Source organism: Nilaparvata lugens, chromosome 2 (assembly GCF_014356525.2).
Source record: "Nilaparvata lugens isolate BPH chromosome 2, ASM1435652v1, whole genome shotgun sequence".
Taxonomy (NCBI): Eukaryota; Metazoa; Arthropoda; class Insecta; order Hemiptera; family Delphacidae; genus Nilaparvata; species Nilaparvata lugens.
The window spans coordinates 92,818,516-92,835,648 of NC_052505.1; the positions used below are offsets into that span (position 1 = coordinate 92,818,516).

The window sequence follows — 17,133 nt, forward strand, 5'->3', positions numbered from 1 at the left end:
AATTTATTAGAGTGTAAAAGAACAGTGTAAATAAAGTGTATGAAAAAACTGTTGAACTAATGAATAATTAAAAAGTAAATGCAAGTGTTGGAACTGTCCATAACATCATAAGATTTTACCTAACTGAAAAACATTCTCCTGATGTGTTTCTCTTTACCACAGACCACAGATTTATTGCGATCAAGTCTGTGGGAGCCTCTTTCCTAAAATAGAGTTACATCTAATTTGATTTACCTTTGATTTTCCTTTCTTTTGATTCTGATACAGGCTATTATTAAGTATTTTTGGTTGAGATGAATTTATCAATAACTCTATCTCTAAATCGAATATGTCGCTATCAAGCTGAACGTATGGAGAAATTATTCTATTTGTAAATAGTGTTTTTATTTAAATAAATTTCTATTTAATAAAATACAAATGTCTTTAATCTGGAATTTAGATAGTATTTCACCCAATATAAAATCGATACAGTAACAAAAGTTAGAGAGCATACATTGATAATCTACTATGATTCTAGGAAGAATTAATCTACGTGCTATGACGTCATTAATTAGTTGTGGGGCCTGAAGTAATAGTAGGTATTGCCTATACAGTGGTCGACTATGAAAAGAGACATTGGTCTATCAAACAATTGCTTGACCTTCAACTACTCTAAACAATGAAAACGTTGAAGTATTCATTAATTCTTCAGTAATTATTAGCCTACTGTTGGTTATCTTTTGAAGACTTATTGCTGAAGTATACAGTGGTCGACTATAAAAAGAGACATTGATCTACCAAACAGTTGCTTGACCTTGAACTACCCTCTCTGTTAAAAGTTGAATAGTTAACCCTTATTTTGTATATGAAGAGAAATGCCAATGATCAATTTCAGGTTTATTCCAGAATCTGCTCGCTGGTTGTTGACTAAAGAACGAAAAGACGAAGCAGAACAGATACTGAGGAGTGTGGCTAAAGAAAACAAAGTACAAATCCCACCAGAGCTCTTGAGAAATCTGCTTTCAAGAAATGAAGTTGTAAAACCAACTGGAAGTGGACCTGAGCCAACTGTGATCGACCTCTTCAGAACGCCATACCTCAGAGCCAAGACATTGGTCATACTGTTCTTATGGTGAGTAATAAACATTGTGTACCAACTATTCCTTAGCTAGAGAAGTTGTTCTCATATACAGAGCGTTTCAAAATGTTCTTCAAGGTTACGAGAATTCACTACAGGAAGGCTATTCCACTTACCTAAATGAGCGTTGTATGTGCAGTTGCAGGGATTCAAACAGTTTTTTAACATCTATAAAAGTTCAATGTGTGCTACTCTGGTGACACGGCATACGTCAACACAAAAGTCTAGCCCAAGCACGCCCTAACATGTATTTTTCGATAGAGGTGGGCTTGTTGCTGGAAATCATTGATGATTTGTTCATGATTTATGATTTCTTTGAAGTACCAACAAATCAACTCACCAGTCACCAACTATTGATTATACTACTAAAGATTATGATACTACATTGATTATGATACTAAAGATTGATAACGCAATGAGTATGCATTGTTCGGTGATCTCATCGCTGCACTATTTACTATGAAATATTGTTGGTTTTAACTGTTATGAAATTTATTTTTTCCAAAATATTGAGTCACACATGCATTTAAAAAATATTCGAAGCAAAATACATGTTACTGTATAAAGAATTTGCGAACCCTCAAATTTTTAATTACAAATATTTGTGTCAGAATACTTGAATATTTGAGTGAAAATACACTATTTATAACGAATAAATTCAAATTACCCTGTTTTCAACTTTATTTCTCATAACATAATCCGACTATTATTGTCATTTTCAAGTCAATAATACCAAGAAATTGTTTCGACTATTAATGTCATTTAGTCCTTACCAAGAAAGTGAATATTTGAGTCAGAGTACATAATTTTATATTTGCGCCAAAATACATTATAACGAATTTGTGATTCCTCACATTTTTAATTATAAATGTTTGTGTCAGAATAAATTAATTTATATTTGAGTCAAAATACATTAAAACAGATTTGTGAACCCTCACATTCATATTTACAAATATTTGTGTCAGAATACTTGAATATTTGAGTGAAAGTACATTATTTATAACGAATAAATTCAATTCAATTGAATATCAAATAATTTTGATAGGGCTAATTGAATTTTTAATTATTATTATAGAAATTTCTAGTACCCTCTTTGTACTTTTTAGGTCTATATGCATCATCTCAGTTAAAACCGAGAAAAATAAGCTGATATTTTTCAACCACATTTGAATATTTGAAATTATACACATTTGAATAAATGTGACCATATTAACAAGTAACCGTCGTTTAGCGTTCAACGTTGATGGTGCTTATGACCCTTATAAAATGTTGTATAAACACAGCTAGTATCGAGCACTCATGCCATTTTCAAGTGTCAAATATTGTACTCGAAACTAGTGTTTATATAAAAAAGTATAGTGGGTACGAGTAATTTCTATACCTAATAATTATAATATGACGAATTTGTGACCCTCGAATCTAATCTTTTAATCTATTTTATAATAAAAGGAATGAATTGAATTGGCTTATACACGTACGGGATATAGGAAATTCACGAATGATGACGCATCATCACGTCTCAACTACTAGACTGATTAATTTGAAATTTCGCATATCGATTCTTAGGCTGTTCGGTACACTTTTTTCATCATTTTAATTGGATAATCTTTTTCAATATAATTGTTAAAATCATTATAAAAGTGAGAAAAAGTGGCAACTGAAATTTTCAAGTGGTCTAATAAGCGAGTTATGGGTTGTTGGAGTGCTAATTTTCCAGATTCCGTTTTCTTTCCAGATCATTAACGGTTTCGACTATATTATTAGAACTTCTCTTAAAAATTCAAAAAATGTATCTTTCCAAACTGAAACATTTTATTTCCCATATCGTTCATAAATAAAAAGTAACATTTTTTGTAAATTCGATAACTTGTTTATTTTGGCATTAATCGCGAAAAAATGCATATTACAACAAAGCTAATAGTATACATCACAGAAAATATAATCAGAAAATTCCTTAATAAACAAAAAATGAAATAGAATTAATCATATAACATGAGCTTAGTTTATCAAGAATGTATGAATGGGAAAATATATATATAAATGTATACAATAATACTTATAATTTAAAAAATGATTTGACAAATTTTACTGAGCGCAAAAAAATATAAAATTTTCGTCCGCGCTCAGGAGTTAAGATAAGCCCTTATGCAGTGTTATAAAGAGTGCCCATGCAGTGTTAAAATCCCAATGACCAAAAAAAAAAAAAAAAATGAAATTATTATCAAGAAGAAAAATAAAGAATAATAGAAACTGAGAATTTCTATTTTTAAAGGAAAAGAAAAAAGAAAAACAGCAATGAATGATACATTAAAGTAGTTACTCATCGTTATCCAGACAACAATCAATCAACCACTCGATACCAACCCTCAATCTCATCAATGCAATGAGTAAGCAAAAACCTCCTAAGATTGATTCTGAAACGATGCCTCAGGAATGCTGAATCAATGATGTCTCGAGGCAACCTGCTGTAAAATCTGCCTTGCAAGAAGAGGAAAGATTTTTGGAAAAATGTCAAAAACGGCCTTGGAGTGCATAGCCTCTCCATTACTCTTGTACTGTAATGCCTTTCTGCTTGGATAAACGCGCCATCTTCAGTACCACTCAAGAACTGAATGATTACTTCGAAGACATACAAGTATCTTAGAGGCATGACATCCAATGATTGACAAGCATTCAAGAAGTCCCCACGTCTACATCCTCCATCAATGAGGCAGATCATAGACTTCTGAAGAGTGATGAGTGATTTCAGGTGGGTCATATATGTGCTGCCCCAGCACACCAGTCCATAAGAGAGACGAGATTGAGACAATGCAAAATAGATATTCCTTAAAACGAACCTTGGACACAATCTTTTCAAATGATGCAATCTGTGTAGTAGGCATCGAGAATATTTCTTCATAGAATCAATATGACTCTTCCACATCATATTGTCATCAACCGATAGGCCAAGATATTTGACTACCTGAGATTGCTTTATTACCCCACATCCACAATGATCATCAGTACATCCAACACTGTGGAATTTCAGGGGGCTGAGAAGTCTGAAAGAACAAGATATTCCAAAGTTCAGATATGAAGTCTTCTCGATATTGAGACTTAATTTGTTGAAGCTGAACCATAGAGACAATAGTTTTAAATCATCGGACATGTCTTCATATAGCTCAACATCTGATCCAGCTCCATAGGATAGGGCTGTGTCATCTGCAAATACTGTGAATTTCCCCTTGAAGGGGCCTGAGTAGAGGTCATTGATGTAAATCAAAAACAAAGTCGGCCCCAAAACTGATCCCTGGGGAACTCCACAGGTCATTTCCTGAAAGGAGCTCATTCTGGAACCCACCTTCACAGCTTGAGAACGTCCATGTAGATAGGAATGGAACCATGCCAAGGGCAAGCCACGCACGCCAGCCAGCTCCAGTTTTCGCAGCAGAATCTCATAATTCACAGTATCGAATGCCTTCCGGATGTCCAAGAACATTCCAGCAACTCTTTTCATATCCTTTCTGTTGATGTTGCTTGAAATCTCTGAAATGAATTTTCTTAGAGCCAGCTCAGTGCCCAAGCCCTCTCTGAAACCAAACTGGCTCTTTGAGAAAAAATTGAATGAATTCAAAAAGCACATCATTCGAACCTTTATTAACTTTTCGAACAGTATTGCAACAATGGATAACAGTGATATAGATCTATAATTCTGAACATCCTTAGAGTTTCCCTTCTTTGGAATTGGTATAACCTTAGCCATCTTTAGTTTACTTGGAAAAGTGCCCTCAGAGAGACTCAAGTTGAATATGTGAGCAAGAACTGGACTGATGATATGGCAGATCTTTTTAAACATTATTGAGGTATATCCATCAATGCCTGGGGATTTTGAGCTTTTCAAACTATGTATAATTCCATTAATTTCCATGGAGTGAATTGGAGACCAGTACAATGAATAGGTACAGCGATCATCCCTGAATGAGTTGTAGTAATCATCAATTGATGATGATGGGAAAGGTGGTGGGGCAACTGACTTGGGAGAATCAATAAAATAGTTATTGAATAAATCAGCAATTTCCTGTTCATCCTCTACTACTTCATTGTTGTTTACAACTTTTGAAACACTTTGCTTTGATGAACCTCTACCTACCAACTCATTTATCAGTCTCCATTGCTTTTTGGAATCACCCTTTGTGCGTTCAAAACACTCAAAGTAGTACTTCTCTTTGGCATTTCTTATCCACCGCTTAATCTTACATCTGAGTTTAACAAATTCATGTCTCAGCCTAACATTACTTGGATCATTTTTAAGCCTCCTATATAACCTATCCCTCGATGCTATCGCCTGACACAGACCCTCCCTCATCCAAGGCTTCAAAAGTCTACCCTTGTGATTTTTAATGATGATTTGATGCTTGGATGTCCGAATAGCATCATCTAAAATAGAGCAGAAGCTGTCATAAGCCATGTCGGTGTGAACAGATTCATAGACGGCCGACCAACTCTCATGCTCTAGTACACCTATTAGACGTTCCCAGTCGATCCTCTCAAATATTTTTTGCTCGGAATTGGCCTTTGGCTTGGCGAGAGCAATAGAGAGACAAATTGCTCTATGATCACTTATAGCAGCCTCAACAACTGCAGAACGCACAGATGAAGGTGGCATACCTCTGAACAGGATATGATCGATGCATGTTGCAGAACGCTCAGTCACACGAGTATCAATATTGATTAAATTTTCTAGACCTACCGAGGCTATTATCTCGAGATATTTATCAGCAACCCTATCAGTCCTATTTAGATCAATGTTGAAATCACCAAGACATATCAATATATCACTGTTCATATCCTGCAGAAATGTATCATAGCTGTCTAAAAAACGGTCAACTGCGACTCTATGCCATCTATAGATTCCAACAACAGTAAATTTAACATCATTGTAAGCACAATTCAAGACCAAGGAGTCAGATCCTTCAACATTACTCTGTACTAGGTTACAAGAAAACTCATTTTTATGATAAATTATTATGCCACCGCATCTATCATCTGCACAAGCAGACACAGAGGCATAGCCCTCGATTTCAAACACATCAATATTCTGATCTGGCTGAATCCAAGCTTCGGAGAGAATTATAAAGTCCGGTTTCCTTGACATATTACTCAAGTATAATAATAATTCGTCATAGTTTCTATTCACACTCTGGATATTCATATGGAAGAAAGTAACTCCATCCTCACTACAAATGTATCCATTATACTCATCCACTGATGAGATATATTTACATTCAAAATCGGGATTCATGATTTAGTATTTGACATAAAAAGAGTTCGCGCTCTATGACAAAAATATTTATGAGAAATGGGTGAATACGCTGAAAATGGAAAAGGAAGGCAACATCTTTTTGTTGTGTTTCACATGAGACGAGTCAAGTTTAGGTGAAACGATATGAGTTGTATAGAATCTTGAACACATAAAAGATTGAAAAGAGCAAAATTGGATTACAATACTTTAAAGAAGAGAGTCCTAGAAAAATGAGAAAAACAAAATAAGCAACCGTTCCTACGGTTAGGAAAATATAAGATACAATAAATGAAGATATTAATATTTAGAAAAAATTATTGACAAAGAACACAGCATCTTATCGTTTACATATCAAGTTGAGATTAAGTGAAGAGTCAAAAAATTCAGAAAAATAAAATACTTGTATAGAGAAATCTAAATTCAATGCTATAAGGAAGAAAAAACTTTATACAGAAATGAGAAAACAGAATAAAGCAAGGAAATGATAAGAATATAATATTAATAAAAATAAATATATCAAAGAAACGGCATTGAAAAAGAAAGCATCATCTAATTATTAATAGTCCAGTCACTGAGTCTTCACCGTTTATTCAATGAACATCCTCAACGAAACCTCGAACGGTAGATCTTCTAGCTCCGTCCCCATTAATGTAATGGATAACACCGTCCAAAGTCCAGACTTTATTTCGACCGAACATTTGAATAGCCTGCCGATATACGTTCATTCTTTCTTTAGTGAGATCCTCCCTAACAACGATTGAGGTACCGCTTAGTAATTTTTTATTTGCGAATATATCTTTCCGATGGCGATAGCTAGAGAAGCGTAATAAGATACTATGGCAATAAGATATAATGGCGATACTAAGCATAAGGAATTTGAGAACCCTCAAATTTTTATTACAAATATTTGTGTCAAATTTGCATAAACATTAGAAATCAAATTACCCTGTTTTCAACTTTATTCCTCATAACATAATCCGACTATTATTGTCATTTTCAAGTCAATAATACCAAGAAATTGTTTCGACTATTAATGTCATTTAGTCCTTACCAAGAAAGTGAATATTTGTGTTAGAGTACATAATTTTATATTTGCGCCAAAATACATTATAACGAATTTGTGATTCCTCACATTTTTAATTATAAATGTTTGTGTCAGAATAAATTAATTTATATTTGAGTCAAAATACATTACAACTGATTTGTGATCCCTCACATTCATATTTACAAATGTTTGTGTCAGAATACATGTCATGAATATGTGGATGGTTAAATTTGCAGGTTTGTAAATAGTGCGACCTACTACGGGTTATCGTGGAACACAGGAAACTTGGCAGGCAACGAGTATGTGAACTTTGTCCTGTCTGGCATCGTGGAGTACCCAGCCTACACTTTCCTTCTGCTCACACTCAATCGCTGGGGACGAAAGTTTGTGCTCTGTAGCAGTATGATAGTTGCCGGACTGGCACTCATCTCCAATCTTTTCATACCTGCAGGTAAAATATTACCTGTTTTCTTACTTACTTGAAAACTACTTCGACTGACTCTTAATCGGTGGGGAAGAAAGGAAGTTCGTTTTCTGTGGCAGTATGATATAGTGAGGTCCACGTTATAATGTATTTTAACTTTTATTATTAATCCATCCAAATTTAAAATTGTTTATTCTAATTTATATTTTAGATTGTGATTTGGTGTAGAAATTTGAATGGACATAACCTATAATATTTGTACAATTTAAAACTAAATTAGGAAATTGAAGAAGTTTTAGGCAATAGCCTGTTTTTTCTTTTCCGATTCTTGTATTTTTTTTTTTTTTGCTAACCTTATAAATAAATAAATTAAATAATGGCAGTATTTGATTAACATTGGTGCTGCTATTAAGGTGCGTACAGATTCACGCGCCGCGAACATTAGCAATTCACTTTTAATCAGCTGATGCCAAGCTTTTTATTATCTGTATCTTACCGTTTCTGTAAAAATACAGATATAGTCAGCTGATTAAAAGTGAATTGCTCATGTTCGCGGCGCGTAAATCTGTACGCACCTTTAGAGTCATAAATGCTGAGGTTTTCAGATGTATGGGTAAACAACTGGATATTGTGCGTGACATTAAGATCAAAAAGTTGAAATACTTTGGGCACATTATGAGAGGTCCTAAGTACGTAATTCTGCACATCATAATACAAGGTAAACTTGTTGGTAAGCGTTCAGTGGGACGTAGAAGAATGTTTCGGTTGAGAAACGTGATGGAAGCATTCAACTGCTCGTCACAGGACATCTTCCGAGCAGCTAGCAGTCAACAAAGTAAGAATTGTCATGATAGTAGCCAACCTCCGAAATGGAGAAGGTACCTAAAGAAGAAGGTGCTGTTATACTTGTCTATCATTTGGCAAAGCAGATAAAGCTATCCTTTTATAGCTTCGATGCCAGATTTTTTTTCAACAGTTGATTTATTTATTATTTTATTTATTTATTCGTGGACATTTATTTATTTATTTAGAAACATAATTAACAAAATATTTATTCTCGATTATGAAAATAATATCGGGGACCGAGCTTCGCTCTGGAGTACAAAAGCATAAAAAAGTTATTACGAAAGAAGATATTATAATAACATTCATACAGAAATGTTCTAAATCACTGTGAATTGAGATTAATTACCAGAGGAGTGCAAAAAATTTCCCTCACAAAGGCCCAGTTACACAAAAGCCGGTTAAATTTTAATCCTGATTAACTTCACGTGAACCAAATCAGAGAAGACCATTTCAAAATGATGGATCTACTGGAATTAATCAGGATTGAAAATTACCCGGCTTTTTTGCGACCGGCACTAAGTACCTGATTGAATGATTACAAAAGTTCAACAGCTGAGTCATAATTTTGACACAGTCCCACACACATGAACTCGCTCACTCACTTCCATCACCAACAGACGACGAAATAATTATTATCAGCTGTTTTTCCAAGGATGAATAATAATTATCCTTTTAATGTCCTTCAGCGAGTTTTCCCAAGGATGATACTTAGTGCAATCGAATCTTTATATTATAAACCTACTATGTACTGAATTTTGTAAGAATAGTTAGAGCCGTTTTCGAGATCCGGTGAAATACAAACATATAAACAGAAATTGCTCGTTTAATAGTATAGGATATTATTTAATCATTGTAAAAAATGTTTTCTTGACAAATGAAAAATAATTGATCATAAACTATATTGAACAGTTGATATTTCATCAGATATACCGGTATCAGCTGTATTGTAAAGAAGGCAGTGGCAAGGCCAAGAATCGGCAACGCTGTTGTCTTATCATTTTCCAATTTTATTATAACGTGGGCATCACTTCTTTATTTTGATGTAAGGAAATATCTCACGAAGTTAGTCGGTATATTTGAGAAACACTCTGTATAGTTTTTGTCATTCTTATTTAAATTATTATTGGTTCAACTGGTTATAGATGAGAAATGGTAAATATTGTTTTAAGGTGCGCACAGATATGCGCGCCGCGAACATGAGCAATTCACTTTTAATCAGCTGATGCTAAGCTTTTTATACAAGGTGCGGCAGTCAATCGGGCGATTTTGCAACAGCGCTTGTGTTCGTTTGGCTGGAGTGGGGAGAACGATGCTACGCCCATCGTGTAGAAAACTTTAAAGCATTTTAGTAGCAATGGAGCAGTGGACAGGAGCACAGCGTGCTTATGCCGTAAAAGCATTAAAAACGGGGACAGCTATGTGATCGCTCAGCGTGAATTTAGAAGAGAGTTCGAGATTCATCGTAATAATGCTGTTCCATCAGCCAATGCCATAAAGACCTGGGTTCGTAACTTTGAGGCAACTGGTTCTACAGTGAAGAAGAGAGGTGGTAGTGCAAAAAAGGGCGTACACCAGAGAACATAGCGGTAGGCTAGTTGGAGTAATGAGCGATGTTAGCAGAAGACTTACTGAGTGCATACATAGGAATGGTGGACGTCTGACAGATGTTATTTTTTCGAAAATAGGACTTTTCTTTTCTATTTTTTTAGTTTGTAAACTAAATGCTACTATCTTTACTCTGTGTTTTTGTATGTTTCATGTCAAATCTAAATCATTCACTCTTGATAACGCTTTTAAAATCGCCCGATTGACTGCCGCACCTTGTATCTGTATCTTACCGTTTCTATAAAAATACAGTTATAATCAGCTGATTAAAAGTGAATTGCTCATGTTCGCGGCGCGTATATCTGTACGCACCTTTAGCCTTCAACATGATAAGAAAAATGTTCCATACTCTGCCTTCCAATGAATCATACATCATAATATTATCTGATTGTAATTCATTACAATGTAAGCTGCAGGTTGACATTCGATGTGGTGGACTGTGTCAGGGCCATACCATAAATTAAGCGATTTTTCAATCGTTTATAGAGTCAGCTGGGCAGGAAGCTCTCCGGTTGGATGATTGGGTTGGCGCCTGAAAAAACGCTTAATTTTGCCTGCTCTTGATTCATTAATAAGCGAATTCAACCAATTTATTGAGTTTCAGTATGAATTCTTTTCAATTCTGAAAAACCATGTTGAAAACATTTTCACCTTAGGTAAATTATTTGAATGCTGTTATTACATGGAATTACTAGTAGCATAGAATAAACAATCTAGAACTAGATTAGAATAGAATAGAATTATTTATTCAAGTAAGTTACAATACATTCTGGTTTATACACGAATTTACAATAAATTACAGTATAGCAGCTAATTATGCAACAAATTTCACATATTATGAAAACTTATTAATTACAATGAAGATTGAATTCAACATTAGAATATTGATAATATAGTATTGTAATGTAACTACATAAATCGGCGGTGCTTCAACAATGAATAAATGATAATTTCAATGAATAAATATACACCCCACTATAAATTATATGTGTTGGGGTATAGGTAATTAGTTGCTTATTGCGTGTTATAATTACTATTTACAAACTTCATTGACTGATATGGGATTAAAGTTTTTTTATAATAAAATAGTAAAAATTTATAATACAACAAAATTATCAAATTAGTAGATAAATATTAATGTTCTATTAAGTATAATAATAAGAAAGTTAATTTTTAGAAATGTTTAGAAGAATCTCGTTAATCTAAATTGCTTATTCTATGATTATTTTCTATTGCTATATTCTTTTGGGTATTTCATTATCAAGTTTCAAAATGAATTATTTGAATGCTGTTTTCTCTGTTCCAGAAATGGCTTGGTTAGGAGTTACATCGGCAATGATTGGGAAATTCGCAATTACGGCCTCATACGGGACTGTGTACATTTTTACAGCAGAGCAATTCCCGACTGTCATACGTAATGTTGGAATGGGAGCAGGATCAACGTTTGCAAGATTTGGTGGTATTCTTGCGCCCTACGTAAACATACTGGTTCGTTTTCATTTTTACATAAATTATTTATCTTAGGAATTTTTTCCCGGTTGATGACCACATGAGCTTTTAACTTGTGAGTGGGTGATGGGAAGTGCGTAGGTGATTTGATGGGATGTAAAACGTCCACGCCTACTGACGGGATTCGAACCCACGACTAGGTCTAGCACTACCAAACTTAAGGGTGCAACGCTTTGATCGTCTCAGTTAACCTGGCCGGCTTTCTTCTTCAACATTCTTCAAAATTCTTGAATATTTTGTCCCCTTAGATAGATATGAGTCAGTTTGCAGATAACAAAATCTGTTCCAAATATAGGTTTTGAATCGGTTACCTGTACCAAAACAGTACCTGTTCCAAAGATTTTGAATAGGTTATTTTCCAAATAGGTTTTGAATCGTCAAGTCTTATTGCAATATTGCTTTAGAAGAAATTAAATGAATCATTCATTTAAAAACTATTGGTTTCATTCAATGTATTAATTTTTAATTTCAGACTGAAATATACACGCCTTTACCATTGATAGTATTTGGATTGCTATCTTTATCATCGGTGTTTTTTGCCCTGTGGTTACCAGAAACTTTGAATAAGAAACTGCCAGACACAATCGCCGATGGAGAGAAATTTGGCAGGTACGGGTACTATTTATAATAATAAGATGAATAAATATGATTTTATTGCCGTTAAATTCTCAGAACAATAGGCAAAGTCAAATATTGAATACAGTACGACAAAAGATAAAATTAAGTTTTACAACAACTGTACACACAAAATTACATTACTGAGTCTTGAAAAATAATACAGTAAGTAAACTGTAAGTCAATTAGATTTTTCAAATACAGTATTACAATCAATTTGAATGCACAAATATATTCCTTACAGCACAACTTGAGCCTTTTGAACAATACAAACCACAAATAGAACAACACAAATAGAAACCTCTCAACTCTAAGCAACGATTATTTCACTCACAAAGAACTCTTCAACACTATACAAGGATTTATCACAAGCCAATTCAATAACCTTGTCTTAATTTTTTTTCTGTCTAATCTATTACCATATCTGTTTATCTTTTATCTGTAGGTAATTTATTGTAAATTTTTATACCAAATGTATCATAACTTTTGGCTGTTTTGAATAATAATAAATGTTTATTATCAACAAACATGAAAAGTACAAAACAATAATATTTTTATTAATGTTTTATGATTTTACGGTTTTCGATATTCTTATTGATATATTTATTGACGAACATAACATAAGATTCCTAAAACTTTCTTTTTTCTCTTAAAATGTAATATCCACTAACAAATTCAACCATAGAGAAAAAAATATCGCTATCATATTAAATATCGGGGCACCGAGCTTCGCTCGTTATTTTTATTTATTGATAAACAGAACACAATTCTCTAAAATTATCGTGTTTATATTTCACAGCTGGCTATACGTCATCTTATGAATTTCGGGGATGCGATATTTTGATTTTTCACATACTCACTTTTTTACTATTCACAGCTGTTTCAGCCAAGGATGAATTATCCTTTTAATGTCGTTCAGCGAGTTTTCCCAAGGATGAGAACTAGAGCAATCGAATCTTTAGGTTAGGTTAGGTAAGGTTAGGTTAGGTTATCATAAACCTACTATGTTCCAAATTTCGTGAAAATCGTTAGAACCGTTTTCGAGATCCGTTAAACATAAATAACCAGATATAAAAAAAGACAGATATAAAAATGACCAGATATATAAATACAGAAATTGCTCGCTTAATATAATAGTATATGACAGCATATCGCTATCATTTCCATATGATACCACCTAATACAGTCTTCAAAATATTGACTTTATTTCAAATGCCAACCGTTTTCGTGACTGAAGCGCAAAGAAACATCAATTTATCTCTTTTTTATATTAGAATAAAACCTATCCTCTAAATTGAACACATGCAAACCGTTGTAACTGTTGACACATGTAACTGTAAATTGAAAAATTCTAACTGTAGTCTATCAATGTGAGCTGACAGACGATGTAAACAAACATAAGCGAGTAAGAGTGGATCTTGGAGCAGCAAAAGACCGATTCACATTGGTCACCTAACATTTTTCATAGACTATTGAAGTAATCAAGAATGTACGTCCAGAGTACCATTGTGAACTGGTATTCAAGAGTCAATTCATTTTATTCACAGTCAAACAATACAAATTGTATTGAGTCTTGGGGGATGTGATCAAATTGAATGCTTATCACAAGAGCACGCTTGGTTTTAATATGACCAAGCGTGCAGATGAGAAACAAAATCTGGAAAGAGCAATAGAAACACTCACACTGAACGCGTGCACTTGCTGGTTGCGTTCTGTGTGACCAGCTACTTGCAAGTCACAATGTGTTTCAAATGGCACTTTCCAGATTTTGTTTTTCGGCTCATGCATGATCTGAATGTTGTGTGTGTCAAGTAATTCTAACCTAACCATCCAAACCTAACCTAACCTAACCATGATATGTGCACTTACACATATTACATTCAATGTGATCACACACTAACAATAAACTATTTGATGCGCTATGAGTTACCACTTTTATACGCACACAAGGGTAAACTTTATGTTATTGACCACTCTCCTTCCTATAAATCGATTATAAATACTGTAGCTTTGGTCCATTTGAACCCTACTTGGATATTTTCTGTACCTGGATTTTTGAAAACCCCAAATAATTGACCAATCTACTTCTAGTAGAAGTAGAAGCATGTTATCAGGCAATCGAAGTCGGCAAATGTTCGAAAATGATAATGTATACAGAACTAGAAGAGTAGTTAAAAATTTAGCTAGACACCCCAGGGTGTATAACACTTTTTTCAGAAATCCTTTGTCTTTTTGGGGTCAAAATTTTCAACTATCTACCTGAATATATAAGAAATATTGAGAACAAAATACTTTTGAAAAAACAAATACAGTACCTATCAAAATGGCTTACTGGATGTCTGCCTGAAACTATTGAGTTATTTTTCTGTAATTATCTGATTCCCATATTCTATTACAATACTTCTTTTACCTTTTTTGTACATACCAACTTGAAAGAGAAAGATGTGTGAGTGTGTGTGTGAATGTTGCCATTAAAAACGTTTTTTTCACTGACCTCCTACTTGCATACAAATTGAGAATAATTAAGCAAGTAGTAGTTTTATTTTGACAGGAACTAACTGTATAGAAGTTTATATCTTTATTTCACTGAGTTGTGTTTTTTTTTGTCAAAATAAAAAATGATTTGATTTGATTTAGTAATGTAGACTATAGACAGATAATAACTAAGGCGTATTAAATCTCAATGTTATTTCTATTTTTCAGAAAACAAAAATTAGCGGATGAAATGAATGATATACCAATTGATCAGAGAAATCGTTCATGAAGAAAACAACGCTCAAAAAAGTCATCACACCAATGTTTTTATACAGTAATGTTGGTAGTATTTATAAATTATTTTGCATTTGTTATACAAACATTTTGTACAGTAGCGTATTATATTATCATTAATTTATTTGTAAAAACTTTTTGTCAATATTAAAATTCATCTCATTTTAGCTTGAGAGTTTCAGTTAACTTTCTCTTTGTATAGCTCCTATAAATCCTATCATTCAGAATGTAATTTTGTCGATATATCCAGTTTGATAGGCTACAGATATACAACAGTCATGGGCCCGGTTGCACAAAAGCCGGTTAAATTTTAATCGTGATTAATTTCACGTCAGAGAAGCCGTCTTTTCAAAAATTCCTTTTCTGATTGGTTCTCGTGAAATTGAGATTTAACCGGCTTTTGTGCAACCGGGCCTTAGACTATAAAGCAGCCTGCACACAGGGACATTATTGAACAAAAAAAATGTTCACTTGGGCGAATCTTGTCCATGCTCTACTTTTTTGTGAGGGTTTTCGGTTTTTGAATCCCCATATAGAAATTTTATGTCGATTGACGGAAACGCGGAATTAGGAATGTCCGGAACTCCGGAATGTCCGGAACTCCGGAATGTCCGGAAGTACATAATACATCTCAAAGTCCGTGTTCCCGCGAAAACTAGTGGGCGTTACTATTGTCCCTGTGTGCAGACTGATTTCGTTATAGAATTACGATATATAGGAGCTTGAAGCTGGATTCTCATACACCGGTGATAGTAAAAGTACCGGTAGAGTGAGAATATTATTCCTATGAGTCCAAATGGGATTATTCATACTAAAGTGCGAGATAAATTACTTTTAACACGGCTCTTTCTCGAAGACGGAGAGGTCCGATGCTCTATCCTCCACTAATCACTCCCACTACCTAGCAGCATTCTCCTTCTTTTGTGTCTGAGTGAGAGAGCTTTGTAACGCTACGCGGCAACACTCCCCTCCATCTATTGCTGGCAATGTTCCAAGAAGTGAACTGGTCAGCAGGTATATTGGTTTGTGTATGTTACGGAGATGTGTTCATCACAAGAACATGAAGCAAAATGACACGGGCGCATCCAATTGTGCGCAGGATGTCCGTCTGTGTCTACGCTACAAACTGTGGAGGGAGAAATGGGTTTCTCCTCTTCATGTTAAAAGTAATTTATCTCGCACTTTAGTTAGGCCGTGCTGAATGAGAACAGTCCAAACAGAACTCATGGAAATTATATATTCACTCGCTTTGACTGTTACTGGTTAGTGGGGATACAGCTTGAAATTAATTAATTAAAAAATTGGTTAATTTTTTAAAAATTGATTAATTGCCACCAACAGCAGAAACTTTTTTCACAATAGTAGAATATAATGAGGTACACATCTATCTGCGTCTGCTTATGCGAGCGGTTCACTTAGGCCCGGTTGCACAACAGCCGGTTAAATTTTAACCGTGATTAATTCCACGAGAACCAATCTGAGAAGTCGTCTTTTCAAAAACGCATTCTCTGATTGGTTCTCGTGAAATTAATCACGGTTAAAATTTAACCGGCTGTTGTGAAACCGGCACTTACTCCTATAGTGATAGGTCCACGTTATAATGTATAGGCCTCTATATACAGTATATATCACTCTAATCTCTTCATACCATCAGTAGATAAAAAATTACCTGACTTCTAAATTACTTCTGCTGACTCTTAATCGCTGGGAACGAAAGTTCGCTCTCTGTGGAAGTTGCTGGACAATGATGAGATCCACGTTAAAATGGCAGTGGAGAAAGATAGGAGAACAGTGCTGTCAATTCTCTGCCTGCCACTGCCTTCTTTAGAAGAGAGCTGATAGCGGTATATCTGATGTAATATTAACTGTTCATTCTTGTTTAAAATAGGAGGGAGAAGCCAATGAGGCCAATCTTTAAATGA

General features: G+C 34.2%; 1 protein-coding gene across 1 annotated transcript in view; it reads left to right on the forward strand.

The window, feature by feature from the left end:
* The window catches only part of LOC111053891 (organic cation transporter protein), a 31,837-nt gene extending 16,459 nt beyond the window's left edge, over window positions 1–15,378 (forward strand). The window contains 5 exon segments of the mRNA XM_039422127.1: window positions 875–1,111; window positions 7,680–7,894; window positions 11,625–11,806; window positions 12,300–12,436; window positions 15,146–15,378. Coding sequence (XP_039278061.1) covers window positions 875–1,111; window positions 7,680–7,894; window positions 11,625–11,806; window positions 12,300–12,436; window positions 15,146–15,206 — 832 coding nt within the window. The 3' untranslated portion in view covers window positions 15,207–15,378.
* Window positions 15,379–17,133: the final 1,755 nt, after the last annotated feature.